Source organism: Dunckerocampus dactyliophorus, chromosome 18, assembly GCF_027744805.1.
Source record: "Dunckerocampus dactyliophorus isolate RoL2022-P2 chromosome 18, RoL_Ddac_1.1, whole genome shotgun sequence".
In the NCBI taxonomy this organism is placed as follows: Eukaryota; Metazoa; Chordata; class Actinopteri; order Syngnathiformes; family Syngnathidae; genus Dunckerocampus; species Dunckerocampus dactyliophorus.
Genome location: NC_072836.1, coordinates 4371982 through 4395045, shown reverse-complemented (window position 1 = coordinate 4395045; position 23064 = coordinate 4371982). Strand labels below are relative to the sequence as shown.

The 23064-nt window shown below is 41.6% G+C and overlaps 3 protein-coding genes across 6 annotated transcripts; all 3 read left to right on the top strand.

The window, feature by feature from the left end:
* The first annotated feature begins 249 nt into the window (after window positions 1-249).
* On the top strand, window positions 250-9872 carry nmt1a (N-myristoyltransferase 1a). 2 transcript variants are annotated; one of them, XM_054759424.1, is made up of 12 exons: window positions 250-393; window positions 2560-2665; window positions 2847-2991; window positions 3088-3206; window positions 3671-3762; window positions 3932-4048; window positions 4201-4371; window positions 4451-4559; window positions 4653-4823; window positions 6836-7000; window positions 7096-7233; window positions 9019-9872. In XM_054759424.1, the coding sequence occupies exons 1-12, from the start codon at window positions 290-292 to the stop codon at window positions 9037-9039; spliced, it is 1458 nt and encodes a 485-aa protein (XP_054615399.1). In that variant the 5' UTR covers window positions 250-289; the 3' UTR covers window positions 9040-9872. The 2 variants fall into 2 exon arrangements, with proteins under 2 accessions (XP_054615399.1, XP_054615400.1); XM_054759425.1 differs by having other exon boundaries at window positions 257-393; window positions 2566-2665.
* Window positions 9873-10680: 808 nt separating this feature from the next.
* Window positions 10681-18623, top strand: retsat.2 (retinol saturase, tandem duplicate 2). The gene is made up of 11 exons (XM_054760357.1): window positions 10681-10913; window positions 11423-11605; window positions 11741-11982; window positions 12059-12260; window positions 13812-14009; window positions 14101-14220; window positions 14559-14697; window positions 14805-14914; window positions 14994-15163; window positions 17942-18101; window positions 18191-18623. Exons 1-11 carry the CDS (start codon window positions 10754-10756, stop codon window positions 18337-18339), a joined length of 1833 nt encoding a protein of 610 aa, XP_054616332.1. The 5' UTR covers window positions 10681-10753; the 3' UTR covers window positions 18340-18623.
* Window positions 18624-18763: 140 nt separating this feature from the next.
* On the top strand, window positions 18764-21967 carry cdk21 (cyclin-dependent kinase 21). Of its 3 annotated transcripts, none has more exons than XM_054760359.1 (8): window positions 18764-19014; window positions 19192-19429; window positions 19672-19804; window positions 19910-20107; window positions 20186-20295; window positions 20364-20414; window positions 21114-21246; window positions 21323-21967. In XM_054760359.1, the coding sequence occupies exons 2-8, from the start codon at window positions 19200-19202 to the stop codon at window positions 21398-21400; spliced, it is 933 nt and encodes a 310-aa protein (XP_054616334.1). In that variant the 5' UTR covers window positions 18764-19014; window positions 19192-19199; the 3' UTR covers window positions 21401-21967. The 3 variants fall into 3 exon arrangements, with proteins under 3 accessions (XP_054616334.1, XP_054616335.1, XP_054616333.1); XM_054760360.1 differs by having other exon boundaries at window positions 19174-19429; window positions 19940-20107; XM_054760358.1 differs by having other exon boundaries at window positions 19174-19429.
* Window positions 21968-23064: the final 1097 nt, after the last annotated feature.

Here is a 23064-nt window from a genome sequence, read left to right as displayed (position 1 = left end):
TTCCCAGTTCCACTGCATGACTCAATTGTTAGCCATAATAATATAATTTTATCTATCTGTGAAACTGCCATTAAAAATAAATAAAATAAAAATAACAAAATACAATATTGCCTTTCATAGACACTATTTTGTGATATATTCGCCATTTAATATGTGCAAAAACCCACATTTATAGCGAAGATGCTGACAGTGAACCTCAACAGTGACGTAAGCAAGCGCCGACCAATCACAGCGAGGGACGTTTAAAGGCCTGTAGGACACGCGCTGGCGACTCACTTCCTGGTTGAAGATGGCGGATGAGAATGAGACAGCACCATTGCCGGAGAAAGAAGACGTAGAAGACCACGGGCACTGCAGCGACTGTGAAAATGAAGAGCACCACCTTGACGATGGGTAAGAAGGCTTGGTAGGCGTCGCGGCGCTGAAAGAATTGTCTCGGGGACATAGGACAAAAGTAAAGGCGAGTGCATGCTGGCCACGGCGAGCTTGTCGGGAGGGTTAGCCGACTATGGGTGATGTCCCGCCCACTCTCTTCTACACTATTGGCTGGGGAATGTGTTTGCCCGAGTGTTCTGTGTTGCGATTGGTTCAGAAGGGTCATTTGGGCGGAGTGTAACGTCACACTGTAAGCACTGCGACGCTTAGCAAGGCGTAGTAGGGTTTTGGAAAGCCGAAAATAAAGATAAGAAACAATTCCACATTAACACATTCAAATCCTACAGAACAACCACGCATCTTTGACTTTAGTTGCCGCTTAAACGAAACAAAAAAAATCACATCCCGTGTATGTATTAGTGTGTCTAACCAACTCGCACAGTTGACTCCAATCCCGTTGACATTTTGCTAATTAGCATGCAAGCTAACACAGCTGTCAAAACCTTCATTGTCTCAGATTAAATCTATGTGCACTAAGAAGCAGAAATAACAGTGAAACAAGTTGCTTTGTGCGCAGTTTGATGAATATGTCTGACGCAGGTAGACTTGCACAAGTGCTCATGGAACAGGCAAAATGTGGATTACAGTAAAACAGCAATGTATTTTTTTTTATTGCGATTTATTCTCATTTAACTATGAGCTCAATGCAACTTCTTAAAGCGTTTTGGATTCTGTGCTGTAAACTGCTCCCTTGATGAGATTCAGTCTGGGAATCATGTTTTTGTTTTTTTTAACCTGACCATGTGATGCTTTTTCCAAGCGAGGACGAGCACAAAGAACACTTGTGACCCTTTTCTGCTAAGTGGAAGCCTGTGGAACAAACTATACAATGTTTTGTTGTCTATTGTCAACCCCCCCCCCCCCCCCTATATACATACATTACATACATGAGTCCACATACACTGTGACCCCACCCCCTGCAAAGGTCATGTGACTCGCCATCTGGGCTGGTGTCACAAATGCGGGCTGGCTGGCGCTCGGCCTCGAACAATAATGAGATTATCCCCTGTAAGTATGCGCCCCAGAAGGGTGGATGGATTGGAGGGTGGGTGAATGAGGAGGTTATGACACTAGCTGTGCAAGGGCGGCGGGGGGTGGGGGTGAGGGGTGTTAAAGTGATTTAAACTGACCTAAGGTAGGATGAGGCTAGCATAATAAGTGTGCACATCGTCATGTCAGGTGTTGGGATTTTTAGGCCACACCCTCCCTCCCCATATTAGCGGTGAAACTGTACGCCATTATCATGCTTTGGTATGTACCTCGGTATTAAGGTCACGGTTCGGTTAATTTTTGATATATCCATCCATCCATCCATCCATCCATCCATCCATCCATCCATCCATCCATTTTCTATGTTGCTTAATCCTCATTAGGGTCACAGGGGCATGCTGAAGCCTATCCCAGCTGAATTTGGGTGAGAGGCAGGGTACACCCTGAACTGGTCACCAGCCAATCGCAGGGCACATATAGACAACCAACCATTCATACATATGGACAATTTAGAATCGTCAATTATCCTATCATGCATGTTTTTGGAATGTGGGAGGAAAGCGGAGTACCCGGAGAGGAGAACATGCAAACTCCCCACAGAGATGTCCAACGGAGATTCCAACCTGATCCCCCTAACTGCGTGGCCAACATGCTAACCAGTAGGCCACCGTGCGGCCCATTTTTGATACAGTAAGGGAGCGGGGGGGAAAAAAGCAAAACACAAGTGTTCAGCTTGTGTAAACAGCATAATGGTTTTTAAAATGAAACCTGAAAAACTGCAAACTGGTGGCAGGTAATTCTGCAGTAAATAAAATGCAATGCACAGGCTTCGTCCGCCTGGATCGCGGCTTCCGCGTCTAATGCCTCGCATTTTCGCCCGCTGTTAGGCACGCTTCCCGAGCTTGAGGAATGCAAAATGTACACTTTCTGTCCCTCACTTTTAATACACCACTTTACCAAAAAATCGGCTTGCATCCAATAAGCCTTCTATTTTTCACAGCTTGGATGTGAAAAATATGCAGAAAACAACATCATTATATGCCCTAAATAGATTATGTAAACGGTGTAGAACTAAAAAAGAAATGGAATGTGTTTTTAAAAATCAGAAGTCTAAAGTAATGTTTTGTGTGTCAGTGACAGGGGTCAGGGTGACGACGTCAGCACCAAGAAGAAGAAAAGGAAGCAGAAGAAGAAGAAAAAAAGTGGTGCCACAGAAGTGTCTCAAGATCCTCTCGCCAAGGCACGACTCAATGCCGAACTTCACAGCAGAATTCCTTGAGAAAATTGATTTGACTTTTCTCCAAGTTTGCTCCTCTTTTTAAAAATACATACATACTAATAAACCTTTTAGAAACTGAAGCAAGTATGTCACTGCTTGGTCTTGCTGCCATTTGACGTGGTGTGGTCTTCCACCTTCTCAGGTGAATTCGTTGCCCGCCGACAAGCTGCAGGAGATCCAAAAGGCTATCGAGCTTTTCTCCGTGGGCCAAGGTCCCGCCAAAACCATGGAGGAGGCCACCCGGAGGAGTTACCAGTTCTGGGACACACAGCCGGTGCCAAAGCTGGGTAAGTACCACCGCCTCGGTTTGGTCTTCTTGGTGAGACGCTGTTAACCGTTTTATGTGTTTATTTTTTATTTATTTATTTATTTTCTCCCTTCAGGTGAGACGGTGACATCACACGGCTCCATCGAGCCCGACAAGGACAACATCCGTGAAGAGCCGTACAGCCTCCCGCAGGGCTTCAGCTGGGACACCCTTGACTTGGGCAACTCCGCTGTGGTAAGAGGACATCGCTACACTATCACTGGAGATGATCAGAAAAAACAATCGTACTTCTCATGTCACTTAAGTGCTAGCTGTGCATCAAAAACAAAACATTCCATTTTCTGATCACAACACCATCAGGAAAGAGTTGTTTTAGGTGGTTGAGCGATGACTTTTCTCAATCCAAACACCTAAGTCATTCTGAAACCCTGTACTTTTCCTCCATGATGCTCAGTCTTCATTAATAGCAAGCACAATAAACTAATAGAACTGGCGTGGTAATGGCAATCTTAGCCACTAGGGGGCATGGTTGCATCGTGTCTGACTGCAGTGACATACTGCGACTTATTAACCTGCCTGCCTTTTTATTGTCCCCAATTCATTTTTTTTCATGGCATCATTCCACATTCATACAATGTCATAGAATAACAATGTGACATGATTAAAATATTGCATTGTTTTCGTTTCTTTTGAACCAGCTGAAGGAGCTCTACACCCTCCTCAATGAAAACTACGTGGAAGATGACGACAATATGTTTCGATTTGACTACTCCCCAGACTTCCTACTCTGGTAAATGTCTTCCTGCTTGATGTTTGACTGCAAAGAAGAATTTTTTGTTGTCATTCTAAGCTGTATTTTAATAATCCATGAGGTGATGTCAGGTGTGTGCATTTAACTTTTTTTATTTTTTTTTTTATTTTATATATATTTTTTAAAGCATTATTTTCTTCTTCCCCAGGGCTCTACGGCCCCCCGGCTGGCTTCCCCAGTGGCATTGTGGTGTGAGGGTGAACTCCAACCAGAAGCTGGTGGGCTTCATCAGTGCCATTCCTGCCAACATCCGCATCTACGACGTGTACGCACCTCCTTTTTAATGGGCATTTTTATATTGCAACCAAGGGGGCTCTTCAAGCATCCACTAGCATTATTTAGACAGGTATTAAGACATATTTGAATTGAAGTGCTAATCTTGAGGGTTTTTTTTTTGTTTGTGTTGTTTTTTTATAGAGAGAAGAAGATGGTGGAGATCAACTTCCTGTGCGTTCACAAGAAGCTTCGAGCCAAGCGAGTCGCTCCGGTCCTGATCCGAGAGATCACCAGACGAGTTAACCTGCAGGGCATCTTCCAGGCTGTCTACACGGCCGGCGTGGTTCTGCCTAAACCTGTGGGCACCTGCAGGTGGGCCTTGACAGAAAATGCACATACTCCGTTAGAAACGTGCCTTTTTAGAAGCTGTGCTGTTTGTGTGTGAGGGCAGGTACTGGCATCGCTCTCTGAACCCACGCAAACTGATTGAGGTGAAGTTCTCCCACCTGAGCAGGAACATGACTATGCAGCGCACCATGAAGTTGTACCGTCTGCCCGAGGTATGTTGGTCGCCGCACATGACACTCTCGCTGGCACTCTCATTAGGTACACCTGCACAATCCAAAGGGCTTTACCACCGTCTTTCTTCTCAGGCCCCCAAGACTTCAGGTCTGCGGCCGATGACCAAGAAGGACGTGCCCGCCGTGCACCGCCTCCTACGCGAGTATCTCAGCCACTTCAACCTGGTGCCTGCCATGAACCAAGAGGAGGTGGCCCACTGGCTGCTGCCCCAGGAGAACATCATCGACACCTACCTGGTGGAGGTAAACTTGCAGCACTCTGGCCTGTAACAGGGCGGGCGACATACCACCAAAATTCCTCGCTAAAATGGTGGCACAGTTTTTCTTATAACATAAAACAAAAGGAAGTGAAAGAAAAAAGTTCATTTGTATTTCTAAACATTTGTTTTATGCTCACATTTTATCTCCCACTGTGTCCATTGAAATGACGAGTTAATTAGCAAGTTAGACGATGACATCATCTAGAGCCTTCTGCAACGCACTGCCACAAAGAGATTGCAGTTCTCAATTGTAGTTTTAAAAATATGATTATAAATGTTTTATAATAAAAATAAACAAAATAATATTATTTTAAAGGGAGGCAATGGCAGTTACTAGTTTAAGCAAAATAAATAGCATTTTCTATCTTCCTTTTCAGTGTGTGTATTACCACAATATATTACATAGAATTACAAATTCAATGACAGTCTTCCCTGGTTTTATCGTGGTTAATTGGTTCCACACTCGAGCGCGATAAGTGATTTTCCAAGACATAGGATTCAGTATTTAATAAATTGAATATTTTTGTAGTTGCAGCATAGAAAACCTGTTTTTTTAACATTATTAGAGCCCGGTAGACATGAAATAACACCCCTATTGTCACCTTTATACTCACATTACCAAATGTAGTAGACATGAAATACGATAAGACATCACACGTTAGCATTGGGGAAACTTCCTTGTTGTAGTATCTGGAATGTAAATGCGAGTCCATTGCATGGCATTATAAAAAAAAAAAAAAAAATGACATCAGCCTGTCATCTACGCTCACTATGATGTTTGTCACTTGATTGATATACAGGGCAGTCTGACATGCATCATGCATCAGGCATACTTACCTGTATAGACGTACACTCTTGCACTACCACAATTCATAAATGTTATTGGCATTAATCATGAACTTGGTTACATAATTTGAACATGTACATCTCAATAAATGACAATATCTTTGAAAAGTGAATTTCTGTCAGTGGTTCAATTTCAAAAGTGAAAATGTTACATTATATAGATTCACTAGACGCAAGAAACATATTTCAATCATGTATTTCTTTAAGTCTGTACGATTATACTGTTCAGGTATTAAAAAAAAAAAAGTAAACGAATTCAGTTTCTCATAAAATGTGAAAAATTGTCAAAACGTTCAATATTGTAAACTAGTTATTCACGCTCTAATCAGCAAATGAATTGTAAAAACTTCAGTTTAAATGGTCTCTTAGTTTGAATTGAACTGTTGGTGTGATATTTGTGTTTATTGAGATGCACCTGTAATTGTTGCGCAATATTTATTTGCAGCATTATTTAAAGACACGACCTGCGATTGGCTAGCGACCAGTCCAGGGTGTATCCTGCCACTTGCCCAAAGTCAGCTGGGATAGGCTCCAGCATACCCCCTTGACTCTCATGAGGATAAGCGGCATAGAAAATGGATGGATGTAGTTTTCATAATAGTTTTTATAATAATTGCACAAAAGTAAGAAAACAGCAGTAAATGGGGCGGCAGTGGCTCAGGAAGTACAGCAGGTCATCCAGAAAACGGAAGGTTGATCCTCGCTCCCTCCACCAAGTCACTGTTGTTGGTTCCTTAGGCAAGACACTTCACCCACTTGCCCACACTAGTGTATGAATGTTTGGTGGTGGTCAGAGAGGCCGTTGGCACGCATTGCGAGTCATGTTTCTTTCATTCTACCACAGATGTACATTACCACCACCAGTGTGTGACTGAGGAGTTAATGAAAAATGGGTTCACGTCACTGTGAAGTGCTTGTGGGTACCTTGAAAAGTGCTATATCAAATCCAATCTATTATTATTATTATTATTATTATTATTATTATTATCATCATCATCATCCAGGGCAACCTGCAGTCAGAATGTAAACACCAATGTTTTGAGATTGCATCATTGCTCATGTTGTTATTGTTGATTAAAAATAATAATAAAAATAATAATAATCTCATTTTGACAAATTCTATCTTAAAAACGGTTGTTTTCTCGCCAGAATGATGGAAAAGTGACAGACTTCCTGAGTTTCTACACGCTGCCCTCCACCATCATGAACCACCCTGTGCACCGCAGTCTAAAAGCCGCCTACTCCTTCTACAACGTGCACACCACCACCCCGCTGCTCGACCTGATGTCTGACGCTCTAATCCTGGCCAAATCGGTGCGTGACCCCTGGCGCCCCTGTGTCCTTATTTCTAGTCCTCTCTATCAGGGAGCCAAATGACCTCTCTCTTTCTCCGTCTGTCTGTCTACCAGAAAGGGTTTGATGTCTTCAATGCACTGGATCTGATGGAAAACAAGACCTTCTTGGAGAAGCTGAAGTTCGGCATCGGCGATGGCAATCTACAGTATTACCTATACAATTGGAAGTGTCCCAGCATGGGCTCAGAAAAGGTACGCTGTAAAAATGTGAATGAATGTGTAGTTGTTAACATCACTCACCGTCCACCAAATTGATTCCTCAGGAAACATTTCATTATTAGTAATGAACAAAGCAAAAAGACATTTATGACTGACTCAATGGGTCATGTATTGACAGACTATTTTTTTATGTCAACCCTTACATCATACATTTGTGGACAGGTTGTACATGTTTTTTTTTGGGGCGTGTATTTACTCAATCGTTTGGGAATGCAAAGTGTCATTTTACACATGGCTTCAAACAAACGTAAGTTGAAGAAAGCAGAAACAAATACCACAGTGAGGACCTCATAACTGATGATACGTGACAGTGGATAGTGAAACTGGTTGGGGAAGGTGTTGTCATTTATTTGGAATGCCACCAGACAGTTTAAGAAAAAAAAAAAAAAAGAAAGCGAGAATAACTGAACAGAATAAATATAACAGAAGACCGTGACTACACAGGGACTGACAGGAAATAGAAAAGGTGTCTGCTTGTTACGTGATTTAGTTTTTTTAAGAGGGAACAGACAGGCAAAAAGAAAAGACTCAAAGAGTCAGAAGACATCCTGATATGCTTGTGATTGATTGGCTTATGCGGGCAAAGACGTGATATAGAGAACAAAAAGCAAACCCGACAACAACAAAACCATTGTATACTAGTGTTTCATTCAAGAGGGGACAGACACAAAGAAACGAATCAACAAAATGCCAGGAGACTTGATCTGCTAGCAATTGTTTAACAAAAACACAATAAAAACAGTGTCTCCAAGTACTTGGTTAAGTTTGACTTGAGAGGGGACAGACGGAGAGAAAAGACTCAAAGTGTCCGAAGACAACATGATGTACTAGTGACTGATATGCGGGAGAATAAAAAGCAGACAAAACAACAACAACAATGAAACCATTGTCTGGTAGTTTTCCATTTAAGAGGGGACAAATGAAAACCAAAGAAAAGACAACAAAATGCCAGAAGACAATATGAGCTGCTCGTAATTGACTTAAGAGGGGAACGACAGGAATTGGAGAACAAGAAGCAAAAACACGACAATAAAAACAGTGTCTGTTAGTACTCGGTTTAGTTTGGTTTAAGAGGGGACAGACTAAAGAAAGGATAGAGCAAAATATCAGAAGACGGCAACTTGATCTGCTAGTAATTAGCTTAAGAGAGAGGAAAGAAAGGAAATAGAAAAAAAATCCACCAGACAGCTTATTTAAATGCGCACAGAAAGAAACAGAACACAACAGAATAAAATACCAATTTAAGAGGGGACAGGCAGAGGAAGCGGAGAACAAAAAGCAAACAAAAGACAACCGCAACCGGTTTATTTGGGTTTAAGAGAGGACAGGCAGAAAGAAAGCAAACAGAAGCATGAGACGACAACAACGTGATCTGCTAGTGATTAAGAGGGAAAAGACAAGACAGGAAATGGAAAATGCAAAAAGCAAACAAGACAACAACAATAAAACATTGTCTGCTAGTGGTTGATTTAAGAGGGGACAGACAGTTAACCTCCACCAGCACAATTCACTGGAGAAGAGGGTATTCTTTTTTTCAGCACCTTTTTTAATGACCCATGATTTTGTAGAGAGAGGGGGTGCATGGGCTGAGGAAGATCCCGTTAAAGTGTGTTGCATATTTGTATTAGTCAAACAGGATTCACACCTCACACCTTACCTTCCCTGAAAGCCAGTGTGTGTTGTGGCCCAGTAAAAACTTTTTACTGTAGCTTCCGACTTTTGCACGGTTGTGTTCATGCCGGTGTCTCTGCTCCCCAGGTGGGGCTGGTCCTGCAGTGATGGCCCAACCAGGATGGAGTGTAACCGACAGACCACGTGACCGCACCATCGCACCCGCCCCCTGACTGATGGAGTGAAGAGCTTCAAGAGAGGAAGCTTACCGCCCATTTTTACACTTTTTTTTTGGTTTTTTGTTTTTTTTTGGTGACCTTTTTGAACTTTGACCTGCACTATCGCTGCCAGGCAGGGAGCTTGGGGGGGGAGGGAGGCAGCTCTACCCCCGCCCCTCCCTTCTTCACACGGACCTTAAAGCCATTGTGGTTACATCAGCCTAAACACGCATCTGAGAGCTGTCCCGATTGTACCAAAACACACACAAGACCAGTTTGCAAGTGTGGCTGCATGCCAAACTCTCTCTGTTGGCGTAATAAAACATAAAAAAACCAACAAAAAATAGCATGTAAATAATCAACTCGGTGTGACTGCAAACTTCTACCCCAACACGTGCACACGAGAAACCTGCTGTTTTACTTTGGAGTGCTTTTTGCAATTAAGATACATTTTGTCCGTGAGTTTTAGAGCTAATAAGAAATAATGCTCATAATGAGGTGGCAATAGCATAAGATGACAAACCTTTATTAGTCTCACAGTGAAAGACTGAGCAGAGATAGGAGATAAGGGCTTTTCTCATTCTCTCTTTAAGTCTTGTTTATTTTCTCATCAAAGCTTTTGTTCTAACACTTCTTGGAGAGACTGGCTTTGTCAGCAGAAGCACGGCGGGTCCAGCACAGAAGTGGAAAGGTGCGCTGATGCAAGGATCCGATACGTCGTGATATGATTGCAATGTCCTCGCTGGCTTTGACCTTTGTTACCAATAAATCTGCTGGACAAATTGCTTTGCTTTTGCTTTGTCACTCTTAATGAGTCAAACTCCACTAATCATACAAAGCAAGCATTATCACGCTGGTAGCTGCAACATTACATTTCCAGCGAGGTTGTGTGTAGCATGACATGCAGTATTGATTTATAGAAGCTTTGCAGCTTGCCGATTCAAAGTTTGGAGCAGCATTGTGGCCATTGTGCAGGGAAGCAAGTCTCTTGAGTCAAATGCGTTTTTCGGGTTTTTTTGCAATTGTAAAGAAAATGAGCAAAATGGCGACAGCATGTGAAGCTGCAGGTGACATTTTGAAGCAGGAAATAAAACTTGGAAAAATCTTGATTTTTTTTTTTCTTCCACCCCCAACGTCTTCCTTTTAGAGGACACTTAAAAACAACAGACCTTTAAAACATTTTCATTGATGTACCTCAGAAGGTGATTTATTGCAATAATTCTGTGCAAGTATGTAAATAAGGCCAATTCCTTACTTGCACTTTTTGCTTTGCAGGAGGCCACTTGCGTTATATAAGAATAATCAGGTCAAGGGTGTCCACAATTGTACAAATAAAAAAGCAACAAAAATGGGAAACATTTTGCAATATTTTAGCAAAAAGGTAAAATTATATTGATGGAAAAATTTTTATGTTATATTAGTGCTGTGTTGTGAATAAAAATAGAGTCAATAAATTAATCAACTCATGAATTAATATACTTGACGTTGATTGGTGAGCTTTTTCCTAACGCTTATAGCAACCGGCTCTGATTCGCCAACAAGGTGACATGTTAGTAATATGGGCGGTGCTTCTCTGCAACCATAACGGAAGTGGTGAACAACACTGCCAGGCTCTGCGAGCGCGTGGAGCTAACAGTTGACAGGAGTCAAGACTGAGAGCAACAATGTGGATAGCTGTGGCGTTAGTTTGTGTGGCTTTGCTTGCTTTGGTACTTAAATATGTCTTCACAGCTCCTGGACTCAATCCCTTTGCGGAGGACAGCCGTGAAGCCCCCAAACCAATGGTCCTCAACCGAAAAGAGAAGAACAAAGTGCTGAAACAAGGTAAGTTGCGTGGTAATGGTTCTTATGTAATCAACCTTTGCTCACTTTAGCAACATACGCTATTTATTTCCATAGTTAATTTATTTTTAAGTTCACTTTTAATTTAACAACAACTCACATCGTGCAGACACGAGCTAGTGATTTCACAATTGTAGCTAATAAGTCGATCAAATATTATTCTCGACCCTGTCAACATTTTGATTTTCCACCAGAATGTCTTGTTTTTCTCGCGAGATTTGTTTGGAAATATCTTTAGAATAAATTTTTATGTTTCTTATACATTTTTCATACTGTATATTTGATCATTTTATACACATCAGAAAGCGTGAATATAATAAAAAAAATTTAACCAGCACACATGTTTTCACTTAGCAGGAAAGTTGAATTACAGGTTTCATTATAGACTGATTATCCAGTAAAAAAAAGAGACAGTAAACAACTTTTTGCATCTTTGAGTTGATCCTCCTGTTTTGAAACAGCAAATTGATACACGTTGTCACGTCTCCTAGGCTTCCTGACCAGTAAAGTACCCGAGAACTTGGATGCCGTGGTGGTCGGCAGTGGGATCGGCGGGCTGGCACTCGCTGCACTGCTGGCCAAAGTGGGAAAGAAAGTCCTGGTCCTGGAGCAGCACGATCGGGCCGGAGGATGCTGCCACACGTTCACAGAGAAGGGTTTTGAGTTTGACGTTGGTATGCGGTACACTTTCCTTTCAACAACAATTCAACAGTAATTGTGTGGTAACAAATTCAGTTGAATTTGTTAATGACAATTTAGCGTACCATACCTCCTACACTAAAAGGTCACGCTGCTGTCATGTTCTGTAGGAATTCACTACATCGGCGAAATGCAGAGCCACAAGCCGTTCCGCTGCGTCGTGGACCAGATCACCAACGGGCAGCTGCAGTGGGACCTGTTGGACAATCCCTTTGACCACGTCGTGATCGGACCTCCTGAAAACCGCCGCCGCTATCCCATCTACTTCGGCAGCACCCGCTTCCCCGCCGAACTGAAGAAGTGCTTCCCTGGCGAGGAGAAGGCCATCGACGAGTACATGAGGCTGGTCAGGGTAGGAGGACGCATGGCGTGTCGCTGACAGTTAAGCCACCACACTTTGTGTTTTTCTTTCTTTGTGGTGTGTGCAGACAACAGCACGCGGCGTCTGGCACATGGTGCTGCTGAAGCTTTTCCCCGCCCCCTTGGCCAAGTTACTGGTCCACAGCGGTTTGCTGAAAACTCTGTCACCCTTCTACAAAATGGCGCCCCGCAGCCTGACCGAGGTCGTCAATGAATTGACGGAGAACAAGGACCTCAGGGCCATCTTCTCCTACAGCTATGGCACCTACGGTAGGCCGCCATGTTCACGTCTACATGCCTGTGTGCACTGTGTAGTCGCTACTTCTTGAAGGCACCCTGGCATGGTGGAGCACAGTAGAAATCCAAACAGAATGTAAATTGGAAGCTAGCTAGTTAAAAATTTGCTAGTTAAATCAAGTTAGAAGGATCAGTTACTTCAGGGGTGTCCAAAGTGTGGCCCGGGGGCAGGTTTTTTGTAATATTATGAGGAACAATAATAATAATAATTTCAGCTGCATAAAGTTGAAATATTAAAGAAATATGCTATTTTTTAATTATTTATTTTTAAGTCTAATAAGCAAAACAACAAACTTGTCATTTTTGGAAAATGAGGTTGCAGAAAACGGTATAATGTTATGACAAAAAGTCAAAATATTATGGTAATAAAATCATAATTATGAGAAAATAATTTACCAGAAGAAAGTTGGAATAGTAGGACTTTATTTTTTTTTTTTACATTTTTAGAAAATAAAAACTAAATATTAAGAGAAAAAAGTCATAAAAGTAAAAGCTGCAATTTTATGAGCTATGTTATGAGGAAAAATAATCTCATTTTAGTAGCATAGAGTTGAAATATTAAGGAAAAAATACTTTTTTATGTCATAATATTATGAGAAACAAATAAAACAACAATAAGTTGTTATTTTTGGAAAATTAGGTTGGGGAAAAGTTGTAATATTATGGGAATAAATTAAAAAAAATATTACGAGAAGAAAATTTACAAAGGTTAAGAAGAAAGTTTAAATATCTGGAAAATTTAAAAAAACAACAGCGAAAATGGGGAAAAAAGGCCGAAGTTGATACTAATTATAGGCTTTTTCACCTATAACAAAAAATCGAGAGTGTATCTACATGTGTCGGTGTACCACGGTGGCAAAGCTTTCATTTTTCATTATGTATAATAGAGTCACAATTACAGGAAATATTTAATTGTAAATAAATAAAAAGCAAAACGACTGCCCACTAATAGATGTCACTTTTAGAGCAGCTTTAAGCCATAAAAACAGCCACAAGGTGGCAGGCGCGCATTTGATAAGACCTCGGCATGGAATCTTTGCATGTAAAAACACACTCGACAGCAAGGAGCAAGTGGAAGAGCATAGTTCCAAATGTGTTGTTTATGATGTGTTATAGTTGTTTAGTCATTTAAGCTGTCACAAAAGCAAAGCGTTTGTGTCAAAGTGAAAGTTATGCTTGAAATGTATCTTTCTCCCTTTTCTTGTCGGGAACTGATATTTTCCTGAAACGTACCTACTTTATGTTCTACTGCTGATTACTGAAGAACGGAAAAAGGTAGAAACAAACATTTTTTTCGAATGAAAGACTGGAGTCTAATCTTTCTTTTGGTAGGTTCCATGTTTGTATAACCATAGAAAGCAATATTCTGTGTGCCCGAAAGATCAGTCAACATGGTCTAAAATGGCCGGTACTGAAGGGGTTGTCTTTTGAAAAATGGCCGGAATTGAATGAGTTAATAATGAACTTTTGCATAATTGGGCACCTTTTTTTAAATAAAAGCACACACTGACCACAACCTTGCAGGCAGCGTCCCCAAAGACACCAGTTTCAGCACGCACAGTTTGCTGGTCAGTCACTACCTGAGCGGCGCCTGGTACCCGAAAGGCGGAGCCAGTGAGATTGCCTACCACATCATCCCCGTCATTGAGAAGGCAGGGGGCGCCGTCCTGGTCCGTGCGCCAGTCAATCGCATCCTGTTCAACGACGCCAAGGAAGCTTGCGGTGGGTTCGCTTTGCTGTCACTCACCAGCACAACACACTTGTCTTTAATTGTTGTTGTTGTTGTTATTATTATTATTCTCTCTGTTTCCAGGTGTAAGTGTTATGAAGGGCCAGGAGGAAATACATATCCACGCCCCCATGGTCATCTCCAATGCTGGCATCTTCAACACCTACCAGAATCTGCTGCCAAAGGAGCTCCAGGCCACCCCGGGTATGTATATTTTATATATTAATATATATTAAAGTAGCAGTAAGAAACATTTTCGCTCAGGGTTTTCCCCTGCAGTATCATTTAACCTTGAAGCTACTGTAGCAAATACAGAGAGAAGGTAAACATGCTCATGTGACAAACACATGGCCTGAAGCTAATGGCGGTACTGGCTACTCATAGCCCCTAGTGCTAGTGCTGTCAAAGTAGGTGTTGCTATGGCAACAACAGAGCTGCTACTCTGCTCATTACAAGTCAGTGTAGCGTGCACGTGGGTTTGAAATCATTATTATGACTAGGACGGCTTTAAGTGATGCATGAGTGTTATTGGTTGGTTGCAGCTATCCAGAGGCAGCTGAGCATGATCAAGAACGGCGAGGGCGGCCTCAGCATCTTTCTGGGACTGAACGGCAGCAATGAGGAGTTGGGTCTGAAAGCTGACAACTACTGGATCTTTCCCGAAAACAATTTAGACGAACTGTAAGTCCACGTGCCATCCATCCGTTCTGCTCGTCACAAAATCCAGTCAGCGTCCAGAGGCTGCGGTTTGTTAGCAGTGTACGTGTGAGAAATGTTTGGCGCTTCAGGTTTGAAAAGTACCAGGACGGAGACAGAGAGGACGCTTGCAGAAGGTTACCCGTCTTGTTTGTCGCCTCTCCGTCTGCGAAAGATTCCACTTGGGAGGAGAGGTCCCCAGGTACACACAAAACGAGATCTTTACCCTCACAGCAGGCTGTTTTTATTTACAGATAGCAGCTCACTTCTCTTCTTCCCAGGCAAGTCCACTCTGAGTCTGGTCAGCTTTGCCAAATACAAGTGGTTTGAGGAGTGGAAGGACGACAAAGTGACCAACAGGGCGTCCGAGTACAAGGAGCTGAAGGAGGCCTTCATCGAGGCCGCCCTGCAGGTGGTCCTGCAAGTCTTCCCCAAAGTCACCAGAGACAAGGTGATGCTTTTCTGCGCACAATATTAGCATTAGCGCCAGCACACACTACGTGTCCAGGTCCAGGCTGGTCCACCACAACGTCAGACAGCCAAAATAGCTCATCATGGGTTGTCGTTGCCACGGCAATGAAACAGGTGAAACAGGCAAAAATATCAAAATCAACAATTTTCACAAAACAAAATGTCTGCATCCCAAAAAGTGCTTTGAAGTTTGTAAAATTGTTGTTTATCCATCCATTTTCTATACCACTTCTCATTAGGGTTACGGGGGTATGCTGGAGCCTATCCCAGCTGACTTCGGGCGACAGGCGGGGTACACCCCTGACTGGTCGCCAGCCAATGGCAGGGCACATATAGACAAACAATCATTCACACTCACATTCATACCTATGGACAATTTAGAGTCACCAATTAACCTCACTTGCATGTTTTTGGAATGTGGGAGGAAACCAGAGTACCCGGAGAAAACCCACACACACGGGGAGAACATGCAACCTCCACACAGAAATGCCCAAGGGAGAATCGAACCCAGGTCTTCCCGATCTCCAGACTGTTACTGTGTTGGCCAACATGCTAACCAATAGACCACCGTGCGGCCCTAAAAGTGTTGTGTGCGGGAGAAAAATCCAGAAGATGTCTGGTGGCGTACATTGTAGTAGTCTACAACAATGCTTTTCTAGTTAGTCGGGGGTTGTCCAAACTTTTTCCGACAAGGGCCCACATAGTCAGAAATAAAAGGATGCAACGGCCTCTTTATTTTGTGATATGCTAAGAAGTTGTACATAATTCAAGAAAAAGCTGCAGCTCAGCTTTGTGATATACAGTATGTGGGTGAATAAAACTTATTATTATTATTATTAAGACACCCGGTTTTTGCTCTTTTTTTCCCCCCATTTTTTTTTTTTAATTTCCAAATATTTAAACTTTCTTCTTAAATAATCTTTGTAAATGTTCTTCTCATAATATAATGACTTCATTCCCATAATAATATACATTTTTCCACAACCGAATTTTTCAAAAATGACAAATTTATTTTGTTTTGTTTGTCATAATATTACGACTTTAAAAAAACAAAAACAAAACATACTCAATGCTACCAAAATAACATTTTTTTTCCTCATAATATAACCAGTTTATTCTTGTAAAATTGTGACTTTTTCCCATTAGAATACGACTTTCTTCTCTTAATCTCATAAAATTACAGCTGTTTTTTTTTCCCCCATTTCATCTGTTTTTAAATTTTCCAACTATTTCAACTTTCTTGGAAATTTTCTTCTCGTAATTATGACTTTAGCCATATTTATTAGCCATATACTTTAGCCAATACAGTCAAACCTGTCTTAGCGGCCACCTTTATAGAAGGGCCACCGGCCTATAGCAGCCACTGAAAAATCCCCCCCAGCAAATTTACATGTTATAGACCCTGTGTATAGCAGTCACCTGTCCAACGTGGCCAGCAGCCACCCATTTTGTCTCCCTTGGTCAATATCTGACTGCATATAGCAGCCAAATTACCAACTCAAGTAGAAGCTTCATGCATGAAAAAGTTTTGTTTTTCAATCAATGACGGCGTCGTGTGTAGACTTTAATTACTGAGTCCTAGCTCAGTCACAATCATTCACAAGATCCACACAAACTGTCAGTTGTTCCACACAAAAAAGCCGTCTTCTTTTGAGCTTGCTATTTCCTGGTCAAACATGTAACTTTAAGAGCATTTGCACCAAAACATTACCGCAAATTAGGCTGGGAACAGGACGTGCTCCCAGCGACGCTACAATAAAAAAAAAAAACATATGCTAGCATGCATGCGGCAGCGGGAGCAAAACTGAGTTCGGTTGTACTTAACTGAAGTATTTTATCAGTTATCAGTTATTATTAAGCCTCTAGCTTCCTTTTAGTAAGTAAAAACCTTGGCTATGATTGCACTACATTGCCATGTAGACCTACAAAGTACACTTGGAAGAACAAGAGGTGAATAAATGTATTGCAACTGATGTGAAACTGATGAGGGGTAGGATTAAATAAGCTTTGCTTCTTCCTACTCCGTTTTGGACATGCAAAATTGTGAATTGTACTATGTGATGTGCTACTGTTTGACTCATGCATGTTCAGGATTAAAACCATGAACCATGATAATAACAAGCCTAGTAGTGCTGTACAACTTTTATCAGCAGTCCGCAGTGCCATCTACTGGTCAACATTATTATTATTATTATTTTTCCCTTTTTTTTTTTTCTTTTTTTTCCTCTACTGGTCAACATTCAAACTGGACGCCAACCGGTCTATAGAGGCCACCTGTCTGTAGCGGCCACTTTTGCAGACTCCCTCTAGTGGCCGCTATAGACAAGTTTGACTATATTTGGACTTTATTCTCATAACATTATAACTTTTTCAGTAAGATCATTTTCCAAAAACAACAACTTTATTTGTCGTCTTGTTTGTTTTTTATAATATTCCGACTTTTAAAAAAGTGGGTCTTTTTTTTTTTTTTTTTTTTTAATATTTCCACTTTATGCTACTAAAATGACGTTTTTCCTCATTATAGTAAGACATTATTCTTGTAAAATTATGACTTTTTAATGTTAGATTACATCGTTTTTTTTCTTCATATTTTCACTTTTATACTTTAAACAAAATTAAATAAAATAACTGCAGATTTTTTTCATTTTGATGTTTCTTCTTTTTTTTGGTTTTCTTGATAAATAATCTTTTTTGAATGTGCCTCGTGTTACCTCACCTTTTACACACTTGATATTTGAATCAACATTTACTTGTGCAGATTGAATATATCGACGCCGGGACCCCGGTCACCAACACGCACTACATCGCATCACCGAAAGGCGAGCTCTATGGAGTGGACCACGGCTTGCAGCGCTTCAGCCCGGAGCTCAACATCATGATGAAACCTCAGACGCCGCTGAAGAACCTCTACCTGACAGGTGGGCCCGGCGTCATCCCGTCAGCATACGGGACCTGAGCAGCACTCACCTCATTCACTGCACTTGTATGCTCTTGTTGCGTGTCACAGGTCAGGATGTGTTCATGTGCGGCTTCGCGGGTGCCCTGAACGGCGCTGTAATCTGCGCCTCGACCATTCTCAAGCGCATGCTGCACCTAGACGCCCAGGCGCTGGCCAAGAGGATCAATTGTGTAGACGCCAAACTGAAAGACGAGTAACTGGGGCAGAATAGTAGTGGCTTCGCTTTTGGCTGACTCCATTTATCAACAAAAAAGTGCTTTAAGTGTGGAGACTTGTGTAGGGCTATGTAAGCTTTGAGTGAGTTATAGGGTTATGATAACATATGTATTGTGTAGGTCAAATTTTTGTTACTATGCATCATGTTATGTACTCTGTTAACTCTAACTTATTTTGCAGTTTCTTGCACCATATAACTACCTGTTAGCTAACACACTTTATATTAAAAAACCATTGTGCCACCAATAAATCTGATCAATATTTAGTGTGTGAATCATGCAATTCCTTCAAGTCTGCACAAGTGGTTATTTGCACATCGGCACATAAAAAGTAGGAGTGTACAAACTTCCAAGCACTTGCAACGAATGCCTAAATCACTGACAATACAAAGAAGTGTGCGTCAAACGAACCTAAAGTTTGCAACTGTACAAATGTTTCAAAAGTTTTAAGTCGAGCTGTATTATAGTTTCAATGTTTAAGTCTCAAGTTTCCGTTGTTAACGTAAACGCAGCGCGTGGCGTCCATGTCCACCTGCTCGTGCACATCCTGTTGTTTTCGGATTAGATGGACAGTTTAAGCGTTGTCATTTTTACCCTGTAAATTTTCGGCTGCCACATTTTTCGAAGTCAGCGACATGGAGGCAGGATTGTGATCAGGTAAGGTAAAAACGTGTTGTCATGAATAGTATTAAGAGTAATAAGAACTTTATTGGTGGTCTGCTAGCTAAACAGGGTCTGCTGTACAATTAGCACTCGCATTATCATTTTCTCTAAATTGTCACTAGAATTTAAGGACGTTTCTAATCAAAATGTCAGATTATTTTAATTTGTGAGGTGCCGTCATGGACGTGGGAGCGAGTGCTTTGTGCTACGAGTTGCTGGCGGAGGTGGGCGAGGGCGCCTACGGCAAAGTGTACAAGGCCAGGGAGGTGGGAGAGAAAGGGCGCCTCCTGGCGGTGAAGAAGTTCAACATCCAAGCAGCCTCGTGCGACAGCGGCATCCCTCCCTTCATGCTTCGCGAGGTGGCGCTGCTGGGCAAGATGAAGTATTTTAACCACCCCAACGTCGTCAAGTAAGACCCAAACAAACATTGAGCAAAAAACAACCTGCATGTAGATTTGTGTTATTCGTTTTCCCCACAGGACTACAATATATCTGTGGCGCTGAGGTGGGGTGCTAAATGAATGCATGGGAAACACTGTACTGTATTGGCATCAAAAGTTATTTCTCCTTAGATTTTTTTCTCACATTTTTTGCTGTTAGCTGGGGTCCTAATGCATATGGTCTTGTTCCTGCTGTCATTTGACTCCACAGGCTGTTGGATGCTTCTGCCATAGTGCAGGACAGAGTCCTGGACCTCACTGTGGTGTTGGAATATATCGACCAGGACCTGTCTGCTTACCTGTCCAAAGCCTCTGCCACTGGACTGACCCGAGACAACATCAAGGTGCAGAAAATAGTATAGTTATATTTTGTCTTGCTTGTGACATTAAAAAAACACAAAAAGAGAAATTATGCAAATAAGAAGATGATGTTATCTGTGCCCCTGAAGATGTTGTGCTCCTGTGTCTGCTGCATACAGGACGTGATGCTGCAGCTGATGCAGGGCCTAGACTTCCTGCACAGCAACATGGTTCTGCACCGCGACCTCAAGCCAGAGAACATCCTCATCAGCAGCCGCGGAGAGGTCAAGATCGCCGACTTCGGCCTGGCTCGTATCTACACCTTCAACATGGCCCTCACGCCAGGTGTACGTGCACCCACGCCTTCTGCTGGTGAGGTCCAGAGTGGATATTTTTAAAATGATACACGACTTTTGTCACTGCAGGTTGTCACCTTGTGGTATCGAGCGCCAGAGGTTCTGCTCAACTCCGTTTACATGTTGTCTGTGGACGTGTGGAGCGCCGGCTGCATCTTTGCTGAGCTTTTCCTGCTGAGGTGAGATGCTCTCGCTGGTGTCCGTGGTGGCATGAAAATCACGTTGAACGTGCTCCTGCATCCCTCAGGCCGCTCTTTAGAGGACTCACTGAGGTGCAGCAGCTGCAAAAAATATTTGAGTGAGTCATTTGTCCTTTTATATCAGGGGTGTCCAGACTTTTTCCAACAAGGGCAACGCAGTGAAAAACAAAAGGATGCAACTTTGCCACCGTGATATTTTGTTAAGCAACACATGTAAATATGCTAAGAACTTCTATATATTTCAAGAAAAAACTGCATCTCAGCTTTGTGATGTAGGTGAAAAAGCCCATTATTAGTATCAACTGCAACACTCTTTCCTTTTTCATCCATTTTTACTGTTTTTTTTTTTAAATATTCCAAATATTTCAACTTTTTTCATAAATAATCTTTAAAAAAAATTCTCGCAATATTATGACTTAATTCCCATAATATTATTACTTTTCCCAACCTAATTTTACAAAATGAGAAGTTTATTTTGATTTGTTTGTTTCCCATGTTGCAGCTTTTTAAAAAAAATTGTAATTAAATTGAAATAAAAAAAAATTACAGCCTTTTTCTCCTAATAATTTGACTTAGTCTTGTAAAATTGCTGCTGATTTTTGCTGCTGTTTTTTTTTTTTTTTTTTTTTTTAAGTTGTCTTGTTAAAATATATTTTTTACAATGTGCCGGGGGCCAATAAAAGTACAGTCCCTGGCCACACTTTGGACACCCCTGTTTTATATGATCTATTTTGCGTATATCTGTGTGTTTCTCAACATGCGCCTTAAATGGTATCGCCTTGAATTTGATCCATTAGGGTCATTGGTTTGCCTAACGAGGACGAGTGGCCCCAGGACAGTCCCATCTCCTACACTCCCTCCTGGGGCCCCCAAAGCCCGTCTCCCGAGCTGTTGCCCAAGCTGAGCCTGGACGAGAGCGACCTCCTTTTTGTGAGTTTCTTCTTCTACACGGATATTAACACGACCATGGCAGCACAAACGTTTGTCTCGTTTGTCTGCCCCGCAGAAATGTCTGACCTTCACACCTGGTCGACGCATCTCAGCCGCCAAGGCCCTCGCTCACCCGTTCTTCATGAAGAACTGAGTCCGGCCATGATAGATGACTTCATAGAGAACTCCATCCACCATCATCCACACCTGCATTATGAATGGAGTACCTTGTTTAACAAACCACCTTAAATTGGACACTTTTTTTTATCTTCAATGCATATTTTATTTCCACAGCTAGCACATAATTTAGTGAAGATTATGGCTTTAATGCTACTAGTTTGTTTTTTTTATTTGACCCTTCCATTGAAGAGTTTTTCCACGTGGCGTTTCTTGGCAGGTTGACATTTGGGCTTAAAGCAGAAAGAAATGCGACATTCAGTCACTCAGATGTTGTCTGTTTTGTTACGAGGTGTTTAAAAGCACATTACGAGCACCTTAACGTGTACACATTTGTGTCAGTTTGCACAGCTAACTCTTTATTTTGTGAAGATTGTGGTTTTACAGTGTGATCACTGAGCAGTGTCTCACCGCTAGCCATGTTTGTGAGGATGTTTTCCTACTCGTGTTCCACTGTTTATAATGATTCTTGCATTGTAGTGCAAACAGTACATTTATGACATCATCCATTAAAGCACTTTCATGGCTGACATTTGGACTTACAGCATCCGTCCATTTTTTATAACACTTGTTGTCATAAGGGTGGAGCCTGTCCCATTTATCCCTATCCCTTTATACTTCTAATTTTAAGTCACCACACACGGGTAAGGAGAACACTATACAGATTATGTGTATCATGTTATTATTTATGGCTCAGTTCTATGTGAGTTAAATGTTCTCTCAATTACTGGTAAATTAATAGAATGAAGCAAATGTGAGTGTGAATGGTTGTTTGTCTACAGGTATATGTGCCCTGCGATTGGCTGGCGACCAGTCCAGGGTGTACCCCGCCTGTCGCCCGAAGTCAGCTGGGATAGGCTCCAGCATTCCCCCGCGACCCTAATGAGGAGAAGCGACATAGAAAATTGGTGGAAGGATGGAAGTTATTATTTCAAAGGTGGATGTCTTTCCTTCTATGTGCCAGCAGAGGGCGCTGTCGCTAGCCTTACCTTTTCAGTGGTTGGGCGATACTGCAAATGTTGGTATCATGTAAATACTGTAGTGTACAGGGGTGGTACTACCGACACTAACACCGATTCTTGAAATATTTCATAGGTCGTTGAATGATTTCAGGATTTAATATGTTGATCATGGTTACAATCAGAATTAAACACTGAATCAACAAACTTGCATGTAGGAAGATACTGTATAGTATAACTATGTAACAATATCAACAAACCAATGCAGTCAATGCAGTCCATTTTATTATATACAATTGTTTGAGCAAAAATAAAGTAAATAGTGCTAAATAAGTAATGAAAGAAAAAACTACGACTGGCTGCCATTAAAAATTTGGCCTTTTGCCCCTAATGTCTTCCTATCCAAGGATTTATACCCTAAATTTATAAACAATACGTAAATAAAACAATATAAACACAGCAAAAAACACCGATATTTGTAAAAGTAACAATCGGCGTAATATCGAACTCGTCACGCTAGTATCCATCAAATACGGATACTACCGTTTGTATCTATACGACTGGTATTTGGATCGATATACCTACCCCGAATAGAGTGACGGTCATTTGCAAGTGATAGTATTGACACTTGACTAATTACTTGACATTAATTATGAAAAACCGGTATTAAATTTTGATGCTA